The 27,347-nt window shown below is 37.0% G+C and overlaps 1 protein-coding gene across 2 annotated transcripts in view; it reads right to left on the reverse strand.

Moving 5' to 3' along the window:
* Positions 1 to 27,347, reverse strand: part of RAP1GDS1 (Rap1 GTPase-GDP dissociation stimulator 1) — a 101,897-nt gene that overhangs the window by 20,784 nt on the left and 53,766 nt on the right. Inside the window, exons 3-5 of one of the 2 annotated variants that reach the window (XM_074147127.1) lie at positions 27,147 to 27,269; positions 22,342 to 22,467; positions 6,021 to 6,167 (exon numbers count right to left, since the gene is read on the reverse strand). In XM_074147127.1, the coding sequence (XP_074003228.1) occupies positions 6,021 to 6,167; positions 22,342 to 22,467; positions 27,147 to 27,269 (396 nt within the window). The remainder of the gene's footprint in view (positions 1 to 6,020; positions 6,168 to 22,341; positions 22,468 to 27,146; positions 27,270 to 27,347) is intronic. The other variant, XM_074147128.1, reaches the window with a different exon arrangement.

Consider the following 27,347-nt stretch of genomic DNA (forward strand, 5'->3'; position numbering starts at 1 on the left):
TATTGTTGTTCAAGAGAGCATGGAGGGCGCTGATTAAAGGGCCTCCAGAATTCCCATGTAAGAAAAAAAGGCAAAGGAAAATATACCGAGAAAGGACAACTGTACTGGGTCAAATGTCAGGTATTTTACTTGATTCCATACCAGTCACATTTCCCAGGATTAGAAGGATGGCACCTGAGCACAGGAATGGTCTACAGTGGTAGGAATGGATTTAAGGGAATTGTCAAGAAGGTAAATATTGCTGCCTTAGCCCCAGAAAGCAAAAGGATAAATTTTCTCCTCTGCCAAAGACAGGACAACCTTGTGAGTCACAAAGCTGCATAGGAGGCAAAAACTTTGAAAATAAGAGGCTACCAGCAGCTATTTGCTATGTTTATACATAAGCCTGAGCTTGTCATACAAATTCTGAACTTGTTGTTTACATTTGCATCACCACCAATAGGAGACTCTTTCTCTAGTAAGTACAAGGGCAAAGTCTATTAAGGAGAAGTTTAAGAGAAAAGTATTAGGCTTCTCATTTGTATGGAGACTTACAGCACTTTTTAGTTCAGAAAAATTAAAAACATGTAAGTGGTTGAGTCTTAGCTGAAGGACTGACGGCAATTCTCAGGCTCTCCTATGAAAGACTGCAGACTGGGTAACTTGGAGTAACTGCGTATCAGCCTTTCATTGCAGCAGATATTAAGGTCCTACTAGAGCAGGAGACAAATTCAGGGGGGACATGCATCTATCCTACAAGCAGTTGCCTGACACAGGACTAAAGTGAACCATGAAGCCAGGCACATCGTGTCTCAGGATGAAACAGCATTTCTATCAGCTTCCTAAGCAGAACTTTACACATAGTGAGCAGGAAGCATGAAAAACTGAATATCTCTTCTGAATTTATGACTTAAAGCCACAAAAGAAATTGTCTCAGATTTTACACTGCCATTATGTGTTGCACTAGTAAGATGCCTCTGTGTTCTCTCGGGGTGGAAAGCACTGACAGTGATGCTGTACAGATGCATATACAGGTAGATAAAAGGCAATCAATACATGCGCCAGCACAAAGAATCACCTACCTAAAACTTGAATTTCAATGGCTCCATGTCCTTCGGTGACACACATGGAAACTCCAAAGAGTAAGATCTGGGGAGAATATCCCAAATTGAGAACTTTATTGGGGGCATTTGAGTTTAAAATGCTGATTTAGGCTAGTTCATGGTTTTGGACAGAATTTCAGAAAACAGCTAGTCATTTCGTGTTTCATCAGTAACTGTGATTATAATGCTAAAGGAAAATTTGTTCTGTACAAATTGGTGGCATGATTTCGTACCCTAGAAAAACCTGCTTGCAATCCTCACATCTATGTTAAATCATCATATAACATATAAGTAATTTTATTGATTATCTCACTATCATAGGAAATATACTTTTTATCTGCTTTTACATGCTTTAGGTTACTTTGCATTTGTGAATTTAGGTCTTGAAAGCATGCTAGACATCTTTAGCTGTGATGGAAATGAAACAAAAACCATGGCAAGCATGAAAATTAACAACGGTAAGTCTTAGAAGGAAGCATTACTGAAATACTGCTGTTAGGCCATAATAATGGTGCCATAAATCTCCCTTTCATTTCTTGTGTATTTACATAGCTTCTGCAGATGGTAAACAGTGCAAATCAGTCCCCAGCATTCATTCCAGTCGCTAAGAGTTTTGTGAGAATAAGAAAGGCTTAGCAGTTGTATGCTTTAACATCAGAATGTTACATTTTACAAAGGCACTGAAGGAAAGACAACCTTGACAGACTGAAGTTTAATATGAAATGAGATGAGAAAGCAATTGATAGAAGTATATTATTTTTATCTTCATCTATATGCCCATATATAAACATATGTATAATTTCACACATGCATACTGTATTCAGTTAGCTTCTGATCTCCAATTTGACTACCTAACGAGCTAATTGGCCTAGTTCTCCCATCATTTCTGCATTTCTTTAAAAATACTTTAATGGTTTGTTTTATAAATCTCAAGAGAAAATTAGCTGCCTTATAGACTGATCTCATTACTTTGTAAATAGTCTTCACTCAGAGGATTACGAGACCTACAAAATAACTACTCATGTCACTAACTCTTCTATGTGAGCTTTTGCATATGATTATTAGTTTTATTAGATTAGTTGTTAGTTTTTCACTCTTTATCCAAGACTGCTTTCCCTCTTGCTCTTAAGCAGATTCATAGCTATGCACAGACTATATATGTAATGATAACAGTCTTCCGAATGGGAGAAGCGCAACATACTGAATTTACTGAAAGGTGCCAAAACAGCAGCTTTAAGCACAGGTGCTCCATACCCCAAATGAAGTTTGCAGAGCTCGACAAAGAAAGATTATAGGTTTTTGTCAAGTCATGCTTCTTCTGGGATTAAGCTATAAGCACAAACATTCCCAAACATGAGTGACACGTTTGTATCACTCCTAGCCATACCTGCAACTTTGCATTTTAAGAACTAACAAGGGAAAGAATGGGTGAGCTATTTGTTTTTGATTGAATTTGGTAGTAAAATATGATTACAACAGAGGGTTAAGATAATCTGGGCTGAAGGCAAAGGACTGTGTCCCATCAGAAAAACCCTCAGATTTCTAGCAATGCAATTAAAAATTGACACTTTTTTTTTTTTGTGCTTAAAAGAACTGCAAGAGATGCCAAAGCTGTGTTTGTTCTGTTAACATTGTAGTGACTAATGAAATGATAAAATACCAAGGAGGCAAATGAAGAATTGAGAGACAGGCAAAAATAATTCCTGACAGAAGCAGATGGCACAAGAACCTTGTAAAGAGAAGCTTAGTTTTAAAGCTTAGACAACAGTGTTATGAATGGAGTTACAATTGCAAGCTGAGTGTCCAGAATCAGGATTAGATACAAGAATGCTCCACTAATTTGCTCTGTTTAGGAAAAGAAAATATTACTCGTAGCTGCTCTTTAGTTGCCATTTTTGTAAAACTCATGTGATAATGCTAATTCAAAAACTTGAAGTACTCAAGAATGAGTCTCTCATTAAAAAAATAAGGTAGTTGATAGCTGTTAAAAATAAAATAGTAGCTATTGGAAAAAGAGGGCAATTAGTTGACTGGGAATGACGACTGCTTAGAATCAAAACAATTTATATACTCTTTGTTCATAAAATACTAAAGATTAGAAAATATTAGGGTGTTCACAGATAATTAGATGCAGCTAAGAACCAAATGTGCTGTAATCATCCTTATCTGGATAGCTAGTGCAACTTAAAAGAGTGCAAGTCATTAAAAGCTGTAAAGAAATCTTCGAAGTCCCCACCTGTAATTTTTGTAACATAGCATGCTAAGCAGGAAAAGATTACAGAAGCAAGAAAAGAGAAGACAGAAGTGGTATTTCAAAGACTGAAACACTTCCTTCTAACATTTCTAATATTTTTTCTTTTATTTTTGTCCAATTTGTTTCCATAACTACTGATAAAGCAATCTGGGACTCTAGGCTGCAATCCCATAGTCCTCATCCTTCAGCAAAACCAATGCAGTGTTTTTCTTCTCCGTAAGTAACGTGGGATCAAACTTTTGCAAGTAAATCCTGAAAGTGGTATCTGCTAATCTGTAAGCACAATTAACTGTCAGGACAATCTGAGGTTACATGTTTTACAACAAGTCAGCATAGAATTGCATTTACTCAGAATATTATCCACCTAATGCTGCAATGTGTGGAAGTAAGTGGTTGTCTTCGGCTCATATCTGACATTGACTGTTGTTGTGATTTACGATGGTCTGCAGGTGATATTTTTAGAGTAGTTCACAACTATGGTCCAAGTGTACTTGTGGCTCTTAAAACAAAATTGGCGAAACAGGCCAACTACCTGTCTCTCCAAGCACATTCTGCAGGTATAGTCACTGACTTTTCTTCTAAAAATTTAATCCTTTACTTATTTTTTTTTAATATTGATTTGGTAGATTATTTGGGGTTTCATTCAGTGGTTGCCCCAGTCAGTGGCCAAATTCACAATGGAACTACAGGGCACAAGTTCTACACAGCATACCCGTGGGTGCTGGGCCAAACAGCAGCTGGGTCCCTACCAAAAGGTCCTTTCTCATGGAGACCACCAAGTATGTCAGGTAAGGTGTGGGTTTGGTAAGCTCCCAGCAATCCTCCCTGATGCGATGGTAGGACAGAATGGCGGTGTGCCCCCAGATCCAGGAGCTGGGAATACTCCTGCATTTCTCGCTTCTGACACTGCTTCAGTGGCCCCTGTGAATATTGTGTCCGTTTGTTAGTTTGTGTGAGATGAAAGATGTAATTTAGCAAAGAGCAGCTAGTGAATCCTCCTAGTTGTCACTGAACTACACAACTGCTTTATTGATTGCATCAGAATAAGCTACCTTATTAGATGGAATGAGTCATTTATTCAATGTTCGTAACAGTTAAACTGTTCAGAAGCTGCTGGTTTGAGAGATTTATCTCATAATTAGTCTTCCTAGGGAAGACCTGCTGGGAGCTTGGTCACTGAAGCAAAACTGACACAGTACCTCTACTGTTTTGGACTGCTCTGTCTTGAGCTACCAAATATACTGGATGCTCATTAGCTTAATTAACCCAGAGGATTCTGGTATCTTAGAAGTGAGAATATCTATTTGCTCCAAATATTTTAACAAATAAAGAAAATACAGAGTTAACGATATGGAATGCAATAAAATGTGACCCTCATGAAGACATCAAGCAAAACAATTCCTGAAAAATATATCAAAGAAAGGAACTAGAAAGTTGCTATATGGAGAAGAAGGAAGAAGTAAACAATTATTCTTAGAGAATACTAGGAAAAGAGGAGAAAAAAAGAATGCAAGAACAAGAGAAAGAGATGAGACACATACAACAGTGATATTTGGAGGTGGATAAATAACACTTAGGGTGAGAATTCCAGAGAAATGGTATAAAAAACACATAAGGGAACTATGCTAGAAGATATGATAAAGCAGATTAAAAATTTATACGTTAAAGGTAAAAACAAATAATAAATTAAGCCTATGGACCATCCTGAAAAGTAGAAGAGTTTCAGGGACATAGGTTTGGAAAGTGAGTTACAGCAAGCGATAACTCTAAGGAAATGATGAGCAGCTAATAAAGAAGCTATTTCTTCCTAAGATAAAACACTACAATTCAGGAAGTGGGCATGATTGAAGAAATAATGTGATTAGCTAACTACATTTGCAATCTGTGCCATTACAAGTCAGGAGAACAGCCTCTATTTAGCTTTCCTCATTCACCCCCGTTTTTCTAGAGACTGAAATATTGAAAAACTTGGAAATGTGTGAATGCTGTAAAATATGCTTTGGCACGCTTGCGTGCAGAAGTGTACATTTGTACAACTAATGTAGAACACTATTTTCTTACCCTCAGTGGTCAAGTATTTCTCATTTAAGATACTATCTTGTGTCTTTGTCCCAGCCCCTAAACATCTCCATTTAATGGGATAAAGAACATAAACTTATAACTTGTAGATACAGAAGAGTGTTGAACATACACATAAATCATTCCCCGTTTATCTTAGAAGAAAGTAACATGTGGTTTTATATACATTTTGCAAGGAGAAAAATGATTAAGGAAAACTGTTTGGCATACATACCCCCAAATCATCAACAAGACAACACTGCATGCCTGCAACGAATTAAGTCTTATGGTGGTGTTTGATACTAAATGAAAAAGAGAGGACTTCTAATTTACTTCTGTAAATCTATTTTTTTCCTAAGGTGTATGATATATCTCCATGTATTACTTTTAGAGAAAGAAGTAAATTCTAGATGATGCTACATGGAATTGCATCAGGAAGATATCTATTATTTTGGGGAACATAACTTTACTGAAAATTGTATATGCAAATTGAGGTACTTGATCTTTTCAGAATAACTTAGTGTTAGTATCCACAATGTAAATCTACAGTTCACTTTATCTTTTTTCCTTTTTTTGATGGGGTTGTTCTCCTGGTAGACATAAAGCAAATTTTCGGTGTTGTTTACCATTCTCATTGCTATAGTTCATCAGCATGCCACAAAAGACAGTCAAGAGCTTCTCACTGGCTGGATCTGTTTTACTGCACAGTGACCTTATATGGTCTACTACAATATGTGCACCACCTGCACGGTCAACTGCGTTCCTGCCCTCATCTGTAAAACAAAGAGTTACATTAAAAAAAAATGAAACCAAAACCCACCGTAGAGTCCCAAACATAACAGTAATCATACAAAACGAAGTTTTTAAACAGAGAGAAGTCATTCGTCCAGTGTTGTCAAATTCATCTAGAGAGCTGCTTGAGCAACAGAGCTAGGAAACTGAAAACACCTACAACAAAAGGGATCAACCACCTGGCACTAATACCTTTGTAAAGAAGTTGTGTTTGAGGCAGAGCTGCTGGAGCCAATAAATAATATTCTGAAGATACACTGGTATTTGCCAGAGGCAAGTTCTGAGCATTGTACAAAGCCTAGTCCATACGCCCTTGTGGACCAGGGAAATTACTCTTGCTGTTATGCAGGTCGAGAAATTGAAACAGAGAAAATAAATTGCTTAGGTTACTTAAAAACAAAATGGGGAATAAAATGGACAAAGCAGACAGACGTACTAGTTCCCAGTCACAAACTCTGTTCATGCCACACACCATGTTCTTTGTACTTCTACACCTGAAATTTAATACTGCTATCAGATTCTTTTTGTATGGCTAAAAGAAAAATTCACTCTGCATCTACAATAGGCTATAATGTTCTGAGATTTTGCAAATAACACACCATAATCTTTTTAAGGAAATCCTTCTGTATAACAAATCAGATTTGATGTATCAGTGTGGGAATAAAGGGAAAATTGGCCTTCTATTACAGTAATCAACAATATCACTTCCTTTCCCAGCAGGTAATCAGCAATGGTCAACCGTCAATAACCTGAATTCCAGGGCTTCCAGAGATTTCCAAGTGGGTTATAGTCAGAATCAATTGGAAAATCTGGATGAAAACAAAACTTTGGGGCGAAAATCACTGAAGCAAAAAGTTTTGCAAAATAAGGCAAAACCCCCCTCTCCTCAATTTCTTAATGGCCTCAAAGCAATTCTCTGCTTTCCCTTGTTATTCACCACTCTATCATCATTCTCTCTCTCCCCATCACACGTGGAGGTCAAGCTACCAAGTTTTCCTCACTCTGCAATGTATTCAGTATGAAAAACAAGATTGTCCATATTTAAACGATGATCTTCCACTATATAAAGTATTCCAGAGCTCTGCAAAAACAAGTTTCTAAATCTTCCAATACTTGTTAATACTATTGGAGGTTTATATAATCTATCTATAAAAAAAGGAATATAAGTATTGTATACATGCCTACAATATAGATTTTCATAACTAAACATATATATATGGGGTATATACAGGGACTTCAGATGATTTGCTGAGTGGAGCTGAAGAAGGAAGGGTAATTCTTGGTGGATCTTAACTATTAAATTTATTACCAAACTAGTAAGTGTTTTGCAGAATGACTGAGATACGTGCAACAGAGGAAAAATGTCACTGCCGTGACTGTCTCCACCTTGGACATGATCAGGACACCAGAGGACTGTTTCACTGCAGGTATGTATATTCCATTTTGAAAAAGGAGAAACTGTTTAAAAAAAGGAATCTGTTTACAAACAAATTAAAAATAAGATTCTGTGTCAAGGAAGGACTATAAAGAAAGGAGAAATACAAAAGAAATTTCTCACGTCCTTGATACAGTGACAAACATAGGCATAGTGCTGAAATGAAATTATGTCCTACACCAAAATACAGTGAAACAATATAGTCAGTTGTTCAGATTCAGTGCTTATGTTTACCAAACTATCAGCAAAAAAACCCCAAACTTGGCAGGAATATTCCACCATGCTGTCTATGTATCTTCTTCTTGTATTTTTTATTACAAAAGTTATGCAAATGCATGATTTTTTATTTGACTCACCTGTTTTCTGAGTCAAAACAGGTATGCAAAACGAAACTGAATCACTGATTCTGGATAAGATGGACTGAATTTGGTCCTCCAATTACTATAATGCAATTGAAATCAACAAAATAACACCATGATAAAATTAAGCTTTAGATAAGAATCAGGTTTCAAGCCTGTTCCCATGTCTCCACATGGAACTGCATATAAAACATGCAAACAAAGAACAATATAAAGGTAAAATTGGGTGAGGGTTTGGAAGCAAGAGTTAAATACCCAAAAACCAGTTACAAGCCAACTTCCTTACCCGGATGGAATCTGGCACAACTGCACTGAAAATAATTGTGTGATAGTATACATATAACAAATGAAAATCTAACTCCTATATCCCTTTACTTCCATTCTCTCAGGTTTGTCAAAGAAGTTATATATCAAAACCTGCTGTATTTTTAAGTACAGAATAGTTTCTCACTTCAAATACATGACAAAATTCTTATGCGCACAATATTTTTGTTAGGTAGATAGATAATCAGCTTCCGCTGTACAGACAGCAAAAGCAAGGCAGAAAGATTCAGAAGCAAAACTCACTCCAGGGAATGTCCCTTGATCTCTATAGTATACTCGAAAAGTTAGCATAAAATTAACTTCAGGATCTCTCCCAAGTAGGTGGCAGGCTATAAGTCCTAGACTTTGACATGACTACATAGGCTGGTACATTCATAAAAAAGATGCCTTAATTGAGTTTGTTGCTCCACCTCTTTCCTATGATAGAGCTCACCCTGCTGCTCTGCCCTGGGCAGCTGGGTGAAGAACAGACCTGGGCTAGTGCTATAATTAGGATCTCCTGGTGCTGCCTTCTTATGCCGAAGAGGATTAACTCAGCTCATTGCAGGGCCAGAGGATTAACTCGGCCCTCAGTGCAGGGCCAGAAAGAATCCCGTACCAGATGTAGGAGGAAAATTCTGAAGGTCCTGACTACCCACTCCAAGCTGAGGCTATGACACAGCGTTGCATGCCCAAGCAAAAAGCTTATTTCTGACTCAGAATGCTCCATGTACTTATTACTGACTCGCTTCTCCCTGCTCCGTCGCTAAGAAACAGATTTTGCACACAAGAATACTCACCGAACTCCAAATCATTTACAGTCAAAACAAGACCACAGCATGTTGCCGTGTCTTGTTCTCAATCCAACTACTACCTTGCAGTTCAGCAGCTCTATGAACTCCCACACTTAATGTGCTTCCAGCCTCCCAGAAGCTGTGTTAAAATTTTTCCTGTGACCTTTTTAAATAAACATTTGCTATTCCAAAGAGATCTGTCATTGAACAGTTTAATGAGAGCACTCATATTTCTGCTTAAAAATGCTTCACTTCAGCTCACAAAGGGCAATGCTGTTGTATAGCTTTTTTTTTTTTGAAGTAATACTGTTTAAAGATGTCAGAATGATAACAGCCCAAGAGCCTAGAGGGATTTTTTTTTTTTTTCCTACAAAATGTACAGGAAGATTTATTACAGAATGAGCTATTACTTCCATAATGTTTTTTAGCCTGATGCAATGCAACCATCTCTAAGAACTAGTACAGTCTCTTTTTCTACTCTGAGTTGCTCACAGGACTTTTATGCAAAACTGGGTTTCGATGTGGATTATCAAATTACTGTGACTGCTCACGTTCCCCCTATGAAGAGAGTCTTGTCAAGTTTCCCTGTGGCTCAGCCATGTCCGCTCAAATGGATGCCCAAGTCAAAGACTAAAATTTTTTTAGTGCATGTGATTGGTAGGTCTTCAAAATGCAGCACTTGGGAGTAGTTTCAGTTTGCTTTTCCCAAGATGTGTTTGCATAATTTTCCTTTGAGTTTTCGTCCCCAGTTCCCTAAACCCTGAAACAAACCACTAACTCATAAAAGGTTAACAGGAAAAAAGAATTAAAGCAACAGCTTAAAGTATGAAAACAATGTAAAGCATCAGCTACATACAGCCAATGAATTATTTCTAAAATACACACAGCAGTACTTTGATTTTTGTCACCACTGTAAGGTTATTATTTCTGGAAATATAGTTACATCAGGCAAAGGGCTGTGCCATCCTATAGGCAGACATCAGAAAATATTTTTGCAAATAGCTCATGTAGCGCTCTTTAATCTAAACCTTAAATTAGCTTTGTTGTACTCATACTGGGCCCTTTTTAAAAAAAAAGTTCAAGCTCTGCTAATCCAAGTGAAGACATTAGAGAAGAAAATGTATCTCATACATATTGGGACAAAAGCACTTCTTATTAATATTCTATTAGGATATAGAGCTGTGTCATCACCAGAAAAAAAACCAGCAATTTAAGACAGTTCCAAAAACTCATGTTTTACCCAATTTTTAATTAAGTTTTAAAATATATTGGTCTGGTTCCTCCATTATTCCAAACTTTTCTCTTTGTCATCTCTAATATTTAAACTATGGTTTAGAAGTCGTTTGTACTTTAGAAATTATCCTGGTCCTGCAGAGATGCACACTGTTATTTAAGTGTGCAGCTGGTAAGTAAATCCATGGGCTGGTAAAAATTAGGCAGGTGTCTACAATTCTGGTGATGATAGCATCATAGCTAGTTAAATAATGACCAAATAAAAGCACAGAAAATTATGTTCCGTATAGTGACGTACTGAATGTTTGTTTGAAAGCTTGTCCATTTTTTTCTCACAAAAAAGGTAAGGTATGAACACTCCATATTACCTTTGCCTATCGTATCTTTACATCATGATGGCCCCACTGCCACTGCTTTCCAAACAGTTCTTTGGTAAGCCTTTGGTACTGTATGATTCTGAAATGTCTTTGTTACTGTATGATTGTTCACTGTATGTGAACTTTGTGTTTCACAATACAATTTCATATGTAATGATATTTTTCAGTAGGGGCCCTATATGGGTGTGCAGAGCATAAAATAGATAAAATCTTTTAAAAGCACCAGAAATCACAAGTTATCTTGTTGTTACAATGTTTACTATATACGTAGGCTTCAAAAATATACCAATTTATCAGATAATCAGCTAGAAAACTATTTGACAGCTTTTCTTAAGATTGATCTTTTGGGCTTCAAATTTAAGATTTGTACTTTGAAATGTTCTGGTTTTGTCTTGCAACTGGAAACCTGAATTCTCCTTTCTACAATTGATGTTCTACAAAAGTTTATTGGTGTCAATAGTTGCACCAGTATAAATGGTGCAAGTCAGTGAGGGAAAGGATGATTTGGATGATCAAGGTCCGTAATTTGCATAAACCAAGGTGCCAAGACAGCAGCTTTTGGTTACATCGAAAAAATATAGTATTTCTTTTAAAATTCTTTTATGCTGCAATTGGGTGTAATGATCAAATAATTTAAATGACATACTGCCATTTTACTTGAAGTGCTTCATCTTTATTGTGTTTGGCTCCAATCCTGCATTCTTTTTGGCCAAAATACTGCTTAGGTTAGACCAGTGCTTTATGGATAACTTTTTTTTATTATTGTTTTTTAAAGAGTGAACTGATCTACACTAGCCCAAGGTGGGAGGGGGAAAGAGTTCTTTCTACATGTTCTATTTTTATTTTCCTCTACTTCTTGATGCTCTTTGCATAATTTTTGTACTGAGGCATTCATCTACTGCTGCTTATTCTTCCTCCTGAAGTCATAATCTTCTGTGATATCAAACTGGCTGCTGCAGAGGAAATTATGATGTGACATACAGAAAATTATGGCCGTGTGTGGGGAAAAAACAGCAGGAGTACAACTCCACAGGAAGAAAGGTCCTGCTTACATGTTTTCTCTCTTCTTGTTAAGAAAATAGAAAGAGAAAATATTAAAAAAACACTGCTAGGGGCAAACTCTTAGCTAGTGTAAACCATGTCACCTATGCAGACATTAGGAAAAACATTGCCACTTACAGAAACTGGGAGTTTACCTTTTTTTTTTTCCTGTCTGAACACTGTAAAGTTAAAACTTTTAATGCAACGCTGTCATTCAGTTTAAACATCTGACCATACTTTTTTATCTTGAATCTGTTTGTGTATGCTTTTAAATCACTGGATTCTGGACCTTGTCAATTCTTTGACTGCAAGACTACAGTCTACAACCCTGTTACAGAACACAAAGCAGCATTGCATTAATTTTATTTTTTCCAGGAAAGTAAGCTTCATGTAATTATATTGTACTATTATTGTTTGCTGCTTTTCCCATGTCTTCTGTACACTTCTCTACAGGGACAGGACACAGCAATACTGTATGAGATCCCTGTTTTAATAATTCGGAAGATATTTTTTTGAATTGCTCTGTCCATCTTGTACTGAAATTTCCTTTCTCTTTATTTAATCCCTTCAGGAATTATAAGACTGATTACCAGAAGTACAGTTTTGCTTCATTTACTTATTGATTAAAATCAATTAATATAACCTTAAAATTTTTGCTTTATGAAGAAAAAATAATTTTGAATTAGTCATCCTTGCTTCAGAGATAAACAGAACAGTCTTGTGACCCGTTCATCTTAAATCGCTGGCAACTACCCTTAGCCCTAACTCCAGCTGCATTGAGGGTATTGTATCATAACTTATTCTTTTAGAAATTATTGCTAAAGCAGGAAATATGTAAACAGTAAACTAGAAATGCTAACAGAACGCTGTCTCTTAGTATAGTGCCTTCAAGGACTGAAAATATGTAGCATTGATCTTTTTGGATAAAACAGTTGACAGCATATTCGCTTGCTAGTGACAACCAATGCAGCAGTGTACTGGCCCTCTTATGCAGCTGGTTTATTCTAACAAATACGATTTAAAAATGTATCCAAATGAAGATCCAGGGGTATTTTTGATAGACTCCTTATAATATGTTCAATGTGTGGACCATAGGATATCAACAACAACAAGCCCTAATCTCTCTCATGAATATCACAGGATTTCTTTTGTCTACAGAGTCAGGAGTTTGATAGAACATTTGAAAGGATGGGTGAATGTGCCAGTATCCCAATCTCCCTAATGTTATGCTGAGGCAGCAGTCAAATGCAAGCCAGATTCAACTCCAACAATTTAATTCCAATAAAATTTGCTTATTTTTCATATTCCTCATGTCATATGTCAGATGCATATGAGAAAAATCATGTGTTTCTGGTTTTTACACAAAAGAACAGTGAGTTTCCTGTTCAAGACTTTTTAATACTTCACTTCCAGTCAAATTCTACTAACGCATCTGAGATTTCAGTGTAATAGCAGAAATGTTTCTATCAGCAATAAGACATAAAATACTATTAGTCTTAGTATTGACAGGTGATTTGTTCTGGATTCCAAGGAGATTTTAGTTTTAAACTGTAGTAATTTCAACTATTGAGTTCTATTTGAAAATAAAGAAGCCAACCAGCATTAAAATGTTCTACTAGATACATGTCAGTTAAATGCCTTCCAAGTTGAACACAGCACTTCTCTCTGCCTTCCTTTTCATATGCAATACTCTTACAGCAGATTCTTTAGTTGATTTTTTTAACTCCATGCAACTCCTTAGTAATTCCATTGCAGTTAAACAAATTACTCTAAGTTTATGTGAGCAAAAGTCAGAGCTGAAGCCAGCCTATGCTTATTATTTCATACAGCATGAAATAAATCAAAGAATCCAACTATACAGTAAAACATCAAGCAGTTTTTCTACACTGGTAAGTAGGCATTTATAACATCTCATGCTACTAACAGACTAAACCTGCACACGGCAATTAATTTAAAATTTTTACTCCCAGGCCTTGAGTGCAATGTTATCTCTCTGAGCTTCAGACTCTCCAAGAACAAGGGTGTGAACTGAGTGTGGCACGGTCACAGTGCGGTGCAGAACAGGGGCATTTTGCTGGTTGCTGATGAAAGGAGCTTGGCAAGAGGCTTAGCCTGGTATTGTGGGAGAGTGGTACTGCTGGCTGAAGGAGCTCGAAGGAGCTGTGGTTCTCCACCAAAGCAGCCAGAGGAGCAGGTTAGAAAGTGTGTAACCCATGGGGATTTAGAGTTGGTTGGGAAAAGCCCAAGAATCACAAAACAAAACCACACCAAAGAACCCCTGCTATAAAGCATATTTGCGGATCCTATTAGGCCTGGGGAAGAAAGAAAATTATTCAGAGTAGAGAAAGTAACAAGTGTCCCTGAGATCTAGGAAAAGCTGGGATAAGTCTTGGGTTTGGGGTCAGTGCTATCCTTACCCCAAATCATGAAGCCTAGGGAGAGTGAGAGGACCTGGCCTTCTAAAGCAACTCCAAGCAGCAGCATGCGGGCTGTTGCTTGTTAGTGTGCAGCCTACACAGAGGAGCCACCTGTAGAAGATTCTTGTATCTGAGAGGTTGTACGATACAGTCTGAGACAGACCAGCAAAATGTTTTGTTTTAAGAAATCTTTTACCTCCTCAGCACAAGGCAGCCCACTCATTCAACTGGAGGGCAACTAGCAATGCACAACTGCAGAACAGCCCACACGCAAGAGGCCAGGTAGTGCCAAGATGTAGCTGATAAACTGGACACTGTCTCAGGTAAGTGACTCTTTTTTTCAGCAAAACGTGAATGCTTTTGTAGATAAGGTATTCAAGGTATCCACCCTGATTCCTCAGGCCATTCTGCTGGCTGGACAACTAACAAAACACACAGCAGTCTCAGGATCAAGGATGCTCAAAGGCCAACTTTGTTCATATGCACTGACACCTTATGTGACAGGAACACTGCTTTGTTATTGCTAATGCTAACTGTTTTGCCACTATCTGTAGTTTTACCTAACTCTTTCCTCACTGTCTTTCATCAAATACTTAGCTTCCTCTGTTGGGCACTGGCTCTTGATAATAATGTGTAGAAACCTAACTAAACAGAGTCCTGGTCTCCTGGCTGAGACATTCAAGAGCTTCACTGCACTAAGGGATAGATCTTACTAATATAGTTCTTTGCCAATAATGTGCAATTTCTGAGAGTTGCACAGTATTCCTTAGATATGAAAGCAACAAATGTAACTGAATTAAGTGGTTTGCATTTTGTATGGTAATTGCACTGTATGAGATGCTGTATAAAACCAGACGCCTGTGAAGCTATCATGTACACAACAAAAAGGCTTGGCCTGTGCAATATATGCATGGTGCACAGGGTGTTGCAAAAATCTGCAGAAGTGGATCTGAGAATAAAACAAAATTATATTATACATTATTATCCAAAAAGCTATGATTATATAACTGGACTGTATTAAAACACAAAGTTAAAAGGAGAAGAATGATGGCTGCAAGCTTAGCAAAAAAAATTAATAAATGCTTACTTCCCAATTGTACCTAAGCAATGCTTAGCAAGATGCTAACAGATTCTATCTCCTGTTTTCCATGATAATTCAGTTGATGTTTTCTACCATTCCTGATTTAGTGACAGTTGATATTTCTAGTCGTGTAATGCCTACTTTTCTAAATAAAGTAGAATAAGCCAGACACTTTGGCCACATCTAGACACTCAATTTACAAGCTTTGTTTTCTGAGGGCCTTGAAAACAGCAACATGTGACTGTGTGGTTATCTATAAATATGAACAATTTCAAATATCTTAAAAGGCTAAGTGAAAAAAGACATGAAAAGGGAAGTTGAATTGAAAGGACAAGAGTGAGTTACATATCTTGTGTTGTTCGCTTATTGTTACTGAAATTCTAAGAGCTTTTCTTCCTGATAAAGAATTTGTTTTGGTCTTCATAAATATTAGGGGAATCCCAAGTTTTGCCTTTCCTACTTTGTTTAGCTTTGAAGTATGAAGAAATAGCTCAGTCCTTAACCAAAGTCTGAATCCTTAACTTGCTTTTAGGGATGTAGTGATGTACTAGCATTTAGGGATGTAGGAATGTACTAGCAGGATGTAGTTCAGGATTTCTCTCCAAGTCTGTTTATGGCCTTCTTTAAGACCCTGGAAACACCTTCCACCTCTTTTTTTTTTTTTTTTTTTTTTAATCTAATTTCTTTGCTGCCTGTGGCTTCTATTTTGGCTGTAAATTAAGCAAGTGTCTCTGAGATTGTTGGAATATGAGCAATACACAAACTTTACAGACTGTGAATTAAATGCTAGAGGGGGAGAAAGTAAGAAATTGGAAAAAGTCTGCTTTTTTTCTTAGATTTTATTTTCTTTATGCCTGTACTGACAGAATTCTGATCTACTTTTTCTGCTTATTCAAATAATCCTCTTGGAAAAAACATGTAAAGGAAAAATATTTGCACTGCAGAAAATAAGCAGGGCCTATCATACCTATGCTCTTTAAAACAAACAGAAAATCAGGCCTCATACCTTTATCTTAAAGAAGGAAAAAGTTGTATATCTATGGCAATTTAGTTTTGTTGGGTTTTTTAATTACTTTTTTTTCCCCATGTGGGCTTCTGTTGAGTTTTGGCTTAAGTCATGAGAATTTTGTCACTTGTTTCAGTAGAGTTAAAATTTAGAATGTAAATTTTAAAAAGAGTAATAGCCTGAGAATGAGAATTCATGTTTTTCATATCACGATATCAAACATCACATCATCTCTTGAATGGCTCTTTCTGACACTCTAGGTCAAGATTTCCTCAGCATTCTGATTCCATTTAGGCCAGCTATAAAATAAGTAAATTAGGATAATTTTGTTTAACAGCTTCTTAAGAACATTCATGATTAATTGCTGATAAGTACTAAATATTACCGTGAAAGTATGTGTTGGCATGCGTATGGTATGCTTAATTTCTAGCTGATGCAATACTTGTGCTGCAGAAGCTTAGAAAAAGTACTGCATTATCAAGGGCTTCTAACTTAAAAATGCTTTAGTTTTCTACGATTGACATGCCCTGGAGAGGACAGATCTAAAGGTAAAACGCTATTACTGTACAATTAAAAACCATAATTTTAATTCTCTGTAAGCTGTTCTAAACAACCAGTTTTCAAGCAACAAGTTAAAGCCTCTGGTCTCAATTTCATGATATTACTTGGGAAACAGTTTAATAGGTGGCATTTGCATTTGGTAGGATCTAGTACAATGAAAAGTGAAAGTGTGGTAAGATGCTGCCTGGCTGCATGAATCAGGGTGACCTTCATAAAAATGATTAGCCAGTAGTTTGCCATTATCAACACCAGTTGTGTTCTAGGATTCTGCTGTTTTTCCATATGGTACTGAAAAAAGGTTGTGTAATTTTTTTAAGAAACTGAATTTGACTTCTTTCCAGTTTGTTTAATTCTTAAGTGTCTGTTTTTCTGCTTTAGATCCTGAAATTAACCTCGTCTCCTGAGAGGAGATGTATGAAACTGTACAATTGAGTAGTTTCTTATTTTTGTCCTTAGCTTTTCTTAGCAGATCCCTGCAAGTACATCATTATGGATGGGCAGCTGAGAATACAGAATGTATAGCCTGTGTAAGATCTTTTTAACAAGAAGTGGTATAACGTTCAAGGTCTGGTGTTACAGCTGGGATCAAGAGAGACCTGGGTATATGTGAAAGGCCACACTGCTGAAATTCAGCAAGGAGTCTTGCTGTCAATACAAATAAGACTAGGTAGATAACAAAGAAATGCACAGCTTGGGAAATGAGAAAAGGATTCAGTATATTTCCTGCAGAAAAAGGTAGATAAGCAGCTGTCAGGGGAGAGTCTTTACAGAATGAGTTGGCGTTTTCATTTCTTTTCCAATTCTATATAGTTGCTTATATCATGAAGTATGGTTGGTGAGAACATGTACCCCAGCCTTTCATGAGGAAACAAGGTTGTGGATGGGTGCAAAAGGCAAGAGCTTTGGGACTCACCAAGGAGGTCTCTAAGCACTACCATTAATATGAATATTATGGAATTGCAGAATGGGAAATTTTTCATTTCCCTTACGAGACATATGGAGAGCTTCTTTCCCTTTGACAGCTTTCAGAACACGTGGATGCTCTAAACAGCGAGAAGGAATTATTTTCTAATGAGTAAGAGTCTAATCTGATCTCAACTGAAATCAATCAGAATTACTTCCTCTAGTCTGTATGGATGCTGAATCAGGCTCTAAATATCCTAGCCTTTCACTTCCTCTTATAATTATCACTTTTATAGTATAATTATGCTAGCTTCTATAAGGTGCTCAACATAAAACCACAGGAAAATAGTTTGTCAACCAATTCAAAACTGAAGTGTATAACAAACTACCTGTGGAAAGAACACCAAGATTAAGATAGTACATGCATCACAAACTTAATGATAAAAAATATTGTGAGGCTATTATCTGCTAAGAAAATACTACTATTTTAATATAGCATCATCTTCCATTAAAATTCTTGACTAAAATTTATCTGGTTGGCCTGATCTTTCATCTATACAAACTGCATTAGTGTGTGAGGTGTCAAAGCAAGACAGAGACCTGGCCACAGACAGGTTTTTGTATTTCTCCTGGTATTTTCATGTGGATCTTGCAAGAAGGCAAATCTAACTTGAAAACTGTGGTCTCAGTCTCCCTGTTCCCCAAGCACTCAAACTGCCACATGATTCAAGTCACGACAGTCTTCCCAGTCTATTGGGAAAGAAGCCAGCAGTGAGAGCTGAGGCGTGTACTAGCCATCAGGTTGCTGATGAAATGATCATAAGGTGCAACTTGGATAATGCTGTTCTTTAACTTAATCTCCCAACTGCCAGAACTGATGGTAGCAAATAATTTTTAGGCTTTATATACAGCAGAATTAACTATTCTGCTCTGACTTAAGACATTGTTTTTTGTAGCAAGAACCATGTTATGTTAAACACAACCTTTCCTGAACAGTGGAGATTAGATCTTCATGTTGCAGGTGAAACCAAGGTGCAAGGGGAACTTAGAAGCGCTATGGAGGTATGCCCTATTAGTCAGTAACATCTGTACATCTGTAACAGCCCTAAATGAACACACTTGCTAAAGAAAGAGCATGGGGGAGAATGACAGGGTAGACTGGAAAGACAGTAGAAAAGTAGCTATAGTTTGATTCATAGATAAAGAATGGTGAAGCAGCTAGAAGTATGCTCTTATGCTCTGACTGCGAAATGCCAAACAATTTTGCTTTGATTGTAAGTGAAAAAACATAACTGGTGGTTAAAAGGAAGGAGTGGGCTATGAGCTTTGCATCTAGTAATATAGTTCAGACAAAATTCTGTCCCTGAGTGAGGCTGAGGACTGTTGTCTGGGGATACGGAAGCACCAGCAGCTGTACTTGGTACAAGCTGTAGATATAGTGAGGGAGAATGCAGAAGGGAGAGGAGGAGAGATCACGTCTCCATTTCTTTGCTTTGCACTTTCTGCTTTGATGACAATTTGGGGGCTGAGGTGTATGTGGCATTTACTAGATAAAGCATGTAGAACAACTACAGGCTGTACAGGAACATGCAGTAATGTATCCGTTCTTAAATTGTAAGACAGCACTGAACAGTCTGCATACTGTGATTAGTTAAATTCATTGCTTCTGACTTAAAATCTTTTTGGCTGCCTCGATTGTTTCTTTAATCTCTGCATAGAAGAGGAAGACTGGGAGACTAAAAGCCCCATCAGTACTAACAAAGCTTCCTTCTACTCTGATTTGCAATTATGTTTGCCTGTATTCTTGATGTTCAGAGACTCACACAACGCAGATCTCTTCACAACATAAATACTTTAAAAAGGATGCTTGGGATAAATTTGACCTATTTTTTCCTCTTTAACTGTCTATGAAATGCATTTAATTCTCTGTATTTTCTTCCATGCTCAAACAGGTGATTCAGTATTATTTTAGGGGGCTAACACTGATGAGTACCCAGACAATAACGCTGTGTATGTGTACCTCAAACTTAATAGAGAAGAAATTCTATCAGTAAGTTTACAGGTTTTCATTTCATGTTTTCCGTGAGGAGATGAATCTGTTCAGTAAGGTCTCTGGCCAGCAAGTGTGTAATTCCCCTTTTACCTTGTGGAAGGTACTAAACCTCATCCAGCACTGGGACTTAGCAATGAATTACCTTTCCACAGCAGCTGTGTTCCAGGAGTAGCCCCTCCTGAAATTACGTGGAAATGGTCTTGCATCAACTCTGGGATCTGTGAACTCTGAAAAACCACTGTCATTTTCATTTAATCAAGAAAAAATTTCAGGCAATCCTTCTCTGCAAGGCCACATCCTGTGCCATGCAGACTTCTCTCAAAAATAGAGACCTGGTTAACTCCTTTTCGCATAAAACTTCAATGAATAAAGTGATGCATGCTTGTTGGGATGAAATACAGGACTGGGGCTTTCAATAAATAGAAATGTTGCTATGAACCATTCAATATGAACTTGATTTCGTAATTTCAGCCTAACATTAATTTAGGATTTAAAGACCTTCCTCATTACTGCATATTATAATTACATGAGTAGTAGAAGTAAAAAATGCTCACGTATATGGTAAAATATAGTTACTGATGTATTTCAAGTTCCTATATGAGTCCCAATTATCAGAAGGGTAACAGCTGCTTTTGTCTCAATTGAAAAGAAAAAGACTATCAATACATAACAACACTTTTTATTAGAACTATTGGCCTCCACACCTTGTCTTTGTTATACTTTAAAGCTCTCTTTAAAGTTAGTGAAAAAATAATAGTAATAAATGAAAATATATTAAATTTTATAGTAATAAGCATATTGAAAGTATTTGTCCTAAATAAGAATTTAGGATAGGGTACATAGCTACATAAACATTATACATTAAGATAACATACAAAACTAAAGTCAGACAGGATGGATGTAATAAATAAGCACTGTAAATAGCCTCTTCCACTCAAATCCAAGATGGTAATCTTGATTTTTGTGACCTTTTCCTACACTTTATTCATTAATCTTATTCAAATACACAGGGAAAGTAGTGACTGTTCTCCCACAGGAGCACAGCAACACATGGCATAAAGAACCCATCACTGCCTACTGTAGATTTTATCAGTGCCAGCTTTGCTCCACAGAAGGGCAACACAAGGTGTGTAATACAGCTTTTCTGTACTGGATAAATCCTGCACTGTAAAAGCAGTAGTCCGCAACACATGATACTAAAAAGCCATTTTTGCTTGTCCTGATTATATTTCATGAAAAAAATGTGGATTGAACAACAATGATATAAATAATTATGTAGATTTTACTTATATGAAATAAACCAGTGCCACCTGGTAATGAGCTTTATATCACATATGACCCTGAAATAAAATATAGTAAATAAATGATGTTATAGAAAGCTCAAAAGCTTCTACTTGAAGTCTCCATGGGGAAACAGCTGTTCAGTTCATTGGTCACCTTAAAGAAAATCCTAAATGAAAGAATTATACATTAACATCCTCAAGCAGTAGTTGTCTGTAAATGGAAGTGCCAGCATGGAAAATCTGATTAACTTTCCTGAGGTCAAAGGCAAGGTAATTTAAAACAATATAAAATGTAAATTTCCAGACTAGAATGAAAAAAAGTAGCAAGGCGAAAGGCTACTAATAATTCCATTTTTCAACAGACAGTATTCAGAACAGCAAAACTTTTAGTAAATGCAACACAAAGAAAATTTCTTGCCATATGAAATAAGGCACTAAATCTCAAGATAACAAAGTGCTTTTGCAGTTTTATCTCACTTCCCATCTGCAGACATCCATAGGCTTCTAAATTCTTCATGTACATAGAAAGATGTTTATAGTGTCTCTGCTTCTGTATCATATTTATCATGCACTGTCTTTTATCAAAATATTTAAAGTAAGGGATAATGAGGCTGCATTTTCAAAACACTGCAGCCACTGGTTTGATTTTGCAAATAACATATCCATGCATGTAATCAGCACACAGTATATAGACAATTGCATTTCAAAACTCAATTGCTTGGCAGTGCAAAATTTACTATGCCCCAAAATCCCCCCAAAATGTACCCAACCTCTACCCCCCCATAACCCTCGACTACCAAAAACACCAATATGTAATCTAGGAGCAACTGATTGGCCACATAAGAATTCCGAGAATCAGCAACATAGCTCAGTCATCATTTCAGCTGCATATATAGCTCTGCACAGCTTTGAGACTGGTAGAATATGCCCTTCTGACTCTGTTCCCTTCTGAGACATTTTGTTTGAGCAAAAATGAACTATTCAGGCCTCTGAGTATGTTGTAGCACCTGCTCTTTGAAAACGTAGCTCATTACGTTTAAAAAAACTCCCACAAACCCAGGATCACAAATCTTTTCTATTCTTATATCCAGTTGTATCACAATATTGAATCAGTTTTTTAAATCTTTCTGTCACAAAAGCATAATGCAAGTGTGACATTCAATTGTCCCATATAATCAGAAGAGTTGTGGGTAAAAAAAACAACAAGAAAAGAGGAAAATGACCCCCCAGTACACAATTTACAGAGCACCAAAATATTCCCCTCCCTCCTCAACAGCATCTACAAAATATGGCATATTTAAACACTCACGGCTATCGTAGCATATATTGCCCAGGGCACGTCCTGTTTGAAGCAATATTTCCTGGTCTTTGCAGTTTAACAGCTGCACCAAAGGAGGGATCAACCCAGCATCCACACATGGGTTCCGCATAAATTCTGCAAATAATGCAAAGCCTGTTAAAGCAAGCTGGCTGTTTTCAGTTTCATCCATTCCAGTTACCTTGGCATTGCAACTGGGCCTTTTGTGAGAATAAACATATGCATAGACAAACAATGTAAGTTGTCATACAAGTTTCTAGAAATAAGCCCAAGACAGGATTTGGGCTTACATTCTTTCCATTATTCGTTAATTTAGAAGGAATTAAGAGTATTTAATTGACTTCCATGGAAACTAATTTAACATAGCTCAGGTTGAGCATGTTTTTCGCATCATAAAGAAGGGCTGAAAAAAACATTGAATTCACAACCTTTTTCTCCACCCCAACAAATTCAACATAAATTAAAATTACTAAATAACACAAAAGATGACTTAAAGCTAGTATTCATACTCCAAAATGAACAACACTTTTTACTCTCTATTCCCTTAATTACAACTCCTGAAAAGCTTTTGCTTTAAAAAAAATATATAAAAAAGGAATTAAACCCAAGTAACAGGCTCATTACTTAGAAGGTAAGGAAAGGAAAAGAACAGTAACGAATGAGAAATAAAAGAGAGATTATGTGAGCCCAAAAGCCTGCACCTTCCTACAGTCCAACTGGTGCCCACCTTGGGACGAAAGCTAGAGGACCCATCCACTGGAGAGCTCTCTGTCTTTCTGCCCCTTTCTGCTATGTTCCCCAGTCAAAGAGAACGAAGGTATTATTTCACATCTCTGCAAGTCATAGATAGAGAATTATCCTGGTGTCAGAGAGATAAAGGACTGGTCTCCAGAAGGGACCATAGTTATACAGGCACTGTGCTGCACATTTTACAAGGGACGTTTACAGAAGCAACTACCTGATACAACAATAGTGTTACTTAATAGTTTACCACAGAGCACCCTTCAGAGATGTGGCATTATTATAGGCGAAACAACAGTATGTTTTTGATTTGTTGTGAATGGCAAATTATGTCTCTTCCTGATCCTAGACTATGTTGGATCTTCCAAAATCAATTTACTTTTGTGTTAGTCCCTTGTGAGACAGAATAGTAAATTGGTGTACATGTACATGTACACGTACACCATGGTGTACAATCCCTATAAAAAGAATGAGAAAGTTTTTCTGTCTCTGGATCAACAGAACCCCTCACACCAATAAATCAAAGATTTTATACAATGCTTAAAGTACAAATACATCTTCTTAAATATTCCCTTTGTTGCACCTATTACAATGCACCTATTACAATGTTCTTTGATGGTTTCTGTAGCTACAAAATTTTGTATCTTTTGTAGTTAACCTTGCAGTGTTATTTTAGCTAAAGAAGTAATTGTCATAGAGCTAAGCAAACCTCACATAATGGTAAGCTTTGACATATCAACAAGTAGATGAAGTAGAATCAGCAGTATCTATACACGTGCACAGGTCCAACAGAAGATAGCTGTCAGTGCAATGAACCCACCTTCCTAAGATACTGTAACTTCTTAAAACTGTAGACAGATGCTATACTGTGATAAATGGTGTCGGTATCCATTGTAACAAACAGAACAAATATCAGATACATCTGTTCTTTAAAATTGCTCTTGCCACATCCTTGTAACTTTTTATCTATTTCTTTATCTCCCACTTTCATCTTCATCTCAATGTTTATTCACTAAACATATTATGTTCCTCCCTCTGTCTTCTGTGTCCCTTCAGCCTCTTCCTCTCCTAATTGCATATAAGAACTCGTCTGTTCCTCAGCTTCTCCCTGCTTCACTTTCTTTTACAACCACTAATTTACCATAGTCTCTACATCATCAAAGCAAGATTTATTTCTTTTTTTTCCTCCTAGTCTGTGACAGGAAACAGAACTTGTTCTCTCCTGAAAGATTGAGAGGTCTCATTCTGCTCTGTTGTATGTTTAGGTTCTTGCTCATGTGGTGAAAAAAAGAAACCCTTCTTCCACCATCCCCCCATTTCGAGTGAGCAGAAGCTTTCAGTCTTCCATTCAGCAACAAAATAATTAGGCAACATGCTGAGCAAAGTTGTATTTATCAAGGTCACGTAAGGGTGAGAAGTAAAAGAAATGGTGCTATGCATAGCAAAACAGATCTGTGAGACAGCAACAAAAATATGGTAACAACAAATGTCATAAGGTAATCAAGAACAGAGTCATTTAGAAGGTTTCCACTAAACTGCTGGGGAAATGAAGCAGATCCATTGAAGGAAACAGTGAAGAATCACTTAAGAAGTTAGGAGGAGAACCACTGAGGACAGAGTAACATAAACCAAAGGAGGACAAGATTTCAGAAGAGAAATGTAGTTGTGTTGAAGTAATACAGATCGTGAAGATGTTCTCATTCCTACACCTGCCAAAGAAGAGGAGATTAAAGACCTCGGAAGAGGGTTTAAAAGGTCTTAAGTGGGAAGAAAAATTTCCATGTAGCAAGTGCATCTGAGCCTTCAGTACGCTCACAGTTGAAAAGGAAATGATTGTAGCTGGAGAGACAAAATCAACTAAAGGGAGTTTTGTGTGTTTGGATATTTAAAATGGAGAGACTAACACGAGCTCATGTTGGGAGGAGGAAGAACCATGTGACCTGGAGAGGTGAAACACAGCAAGAGCACAGAGGTGAAAAGGATGAGATGAAACATGACAAAACCAGTGAGGCAACTAGAGGGATTTGATATATGTGTGTGTGTGTGTAGGACCATATGAGGGGAACGGGAAAGGAAAATAAGAACTGTGGAAGAAAAAAGATGCTCTTTTATCAGTACAGCCCCGTTTCAGTCAGAGGCTCTACTCCCAGCTCTGCCAGTGCTGCATGGCATGACCATAGGGAAATCAGTTCAATTGCCTGGGCTTAATGCCTACTATCTGTAGGATGTTGATAAAACAATTTCTCAAAGTTCCCTGAGGCTTGTTGAAAAAAGGTGCAATATAAGCATGAAACACTCGTATTCTTATGTAAGAGGACAAAGAAAACAACAGAACTCAAATGAGGTGATCCCTGCTGTCCAGCTTAAGCAACTATTTCAACAGAGTTAGGATCCAAAGACAAACACCCAGATCATCTACATCTTGAAAGCACTGGGCACCTTAAATAATTTACGAATACCTTCACTTTAACCTTGGCTGCCAGAGGTCCCAGTTGCACCTGCTAATAACTCTAAGATAAAGACAAAAGCTATTTTGTACGATGAACCAGGTAAAATGCCATCTCTTCTGAAAAGTATACTCAGAACAGCAATTTAAAACTGGCAGGGAAAAAGATACATTAGAAGCTATTCAGAGATTTCATGTATTAATTCAGATTTGAAAGATACTGGCTAAAATGCTCTGTAAGAGAATCTTGCAGGATTCTTGCAGAAATAATGCATAGTAATCAGTTATGCTATTGTGAATATTGTTTTTATTCTTAATTTTCACCTTTCTGAGGCAGGAGCTAAGAGGACTAACTGTGAGGATACACAGTTGATTGGAATATTCTAAATATACTTATTATGAATTTATTTAGTACAGAAAAAACATGTGATGCAGTTGCATGAATCTCTATCATTCTGAAACATTTCTAAGTTTAAATTTCTATGTTTTCATTTTTTACTGGCTATTTATCTAAATAATTTTAAAACTTTAAAACTAACTATGTATGTCTTCTTTTCTTGTTAATGTTGTTTTTGAATATCCATATATAGTATTGTCTCAAAAACAGCGAATTGGGTAGAGGAGGTCCCACAGAGCTATCAGTAAGAAGCTGTAGTATTGTCATTCCAAAGAAAAGGTGTAAAGGGAACGTGGAAACAGTCAGCAATAATGAAGCCCCTTCTCTGAAGAGGCATTAGCATGAGAGTTTACAGAGGGAGAGAGACACGGCTGCCAGGCCTGCACTGGACAGCAGAGTTAAGAGGCATCCTACTTTTCTGTGCCTGGCCTCTGGGAAAGGAAAGTGCAAAATGTAATCTGTGCCTAGTTAACTTGTGAAAGTCAAGGAGTGAGAAAAGTCAGCCACAAGTCTCCTCTACCCTCGTCACAGGGTCTGCCAGTAACGTCTACCTGCAGATATAAGGCCGTTTTTTTGAGCTCAGGGTATGCAAGGTACTGGGTGATCTTTAAGATAATTCTTTCTAATAAAAAAAAAATACTTTAGAGTATCTCCTATATTATATGACTATATGTATATAATACATACAAAAATGGACCCCTGATTCTCATTTGGGATCTTGGGCTCTTAGTCTAATACATATAATGCTCTTTAGGTAGTAATAACTGGTTTTGGTGCAGTATCAAAGGCCTCACAAATCTCAGACCAAAGAAACAAGCTACTATCCCTTACCCACCTGTACATGTACTACTGTTGTAACTACATGTGCTGTGTAACTGGAGGCACAAATGACACACATCTTTTTTTTCTATATGCATTTTATAAAGCCAGTGGTGTGTTATTTCTGCTAAATAAATTATACTATTGCTTATCTTAAAAAACAAATAGCATGAAAGTAAGGACTAAAAAAATTCCAGCAGCCAAATGCTGCATTGATTGTATTAAAAGGTAGAGAAACAGAATTTGAGAAAATAAAAACAAAAAGAGTGAAAGGGAGGGATATGAAAGGTGTCTAATCTACAAAATGAAAACATAAATGAAGTAAAACATACTGACAAGTGAGGTGAAAAACTGAAGATGTTCCAGCAGAAAAGTTCTTGTAGAAAACCTCACCATTTCTGGCTACTTCTGCTATGATGTTAGCTACTTTTGCTGTGCAGGAAGATTGTGGCGTCAACAGACTCGCGAACACCTGAAGAACTCCACTTTTCTGGATTTTTTCACTTGTCTCCATATCTGAAAAACACATTACACAAAAATGACTTGTGCATCAGCTTGCTCTGGGAAAGAAAAGAAAGAAAAGCAGAAAGTTAA

This window comes from Numenius arquata, chromosome 5, assembly GCF_964106895.1.
Source record: "Numenius arquata chromosome 5, bNumArq3.hap1.1, whole genome shotgun sequence".
Lineage (NCBI taxonomy): Eukaryota > Metazoa > Chordata > Aves > Charadriiformes > Scolopacidae > Numenius > Numenius arquata.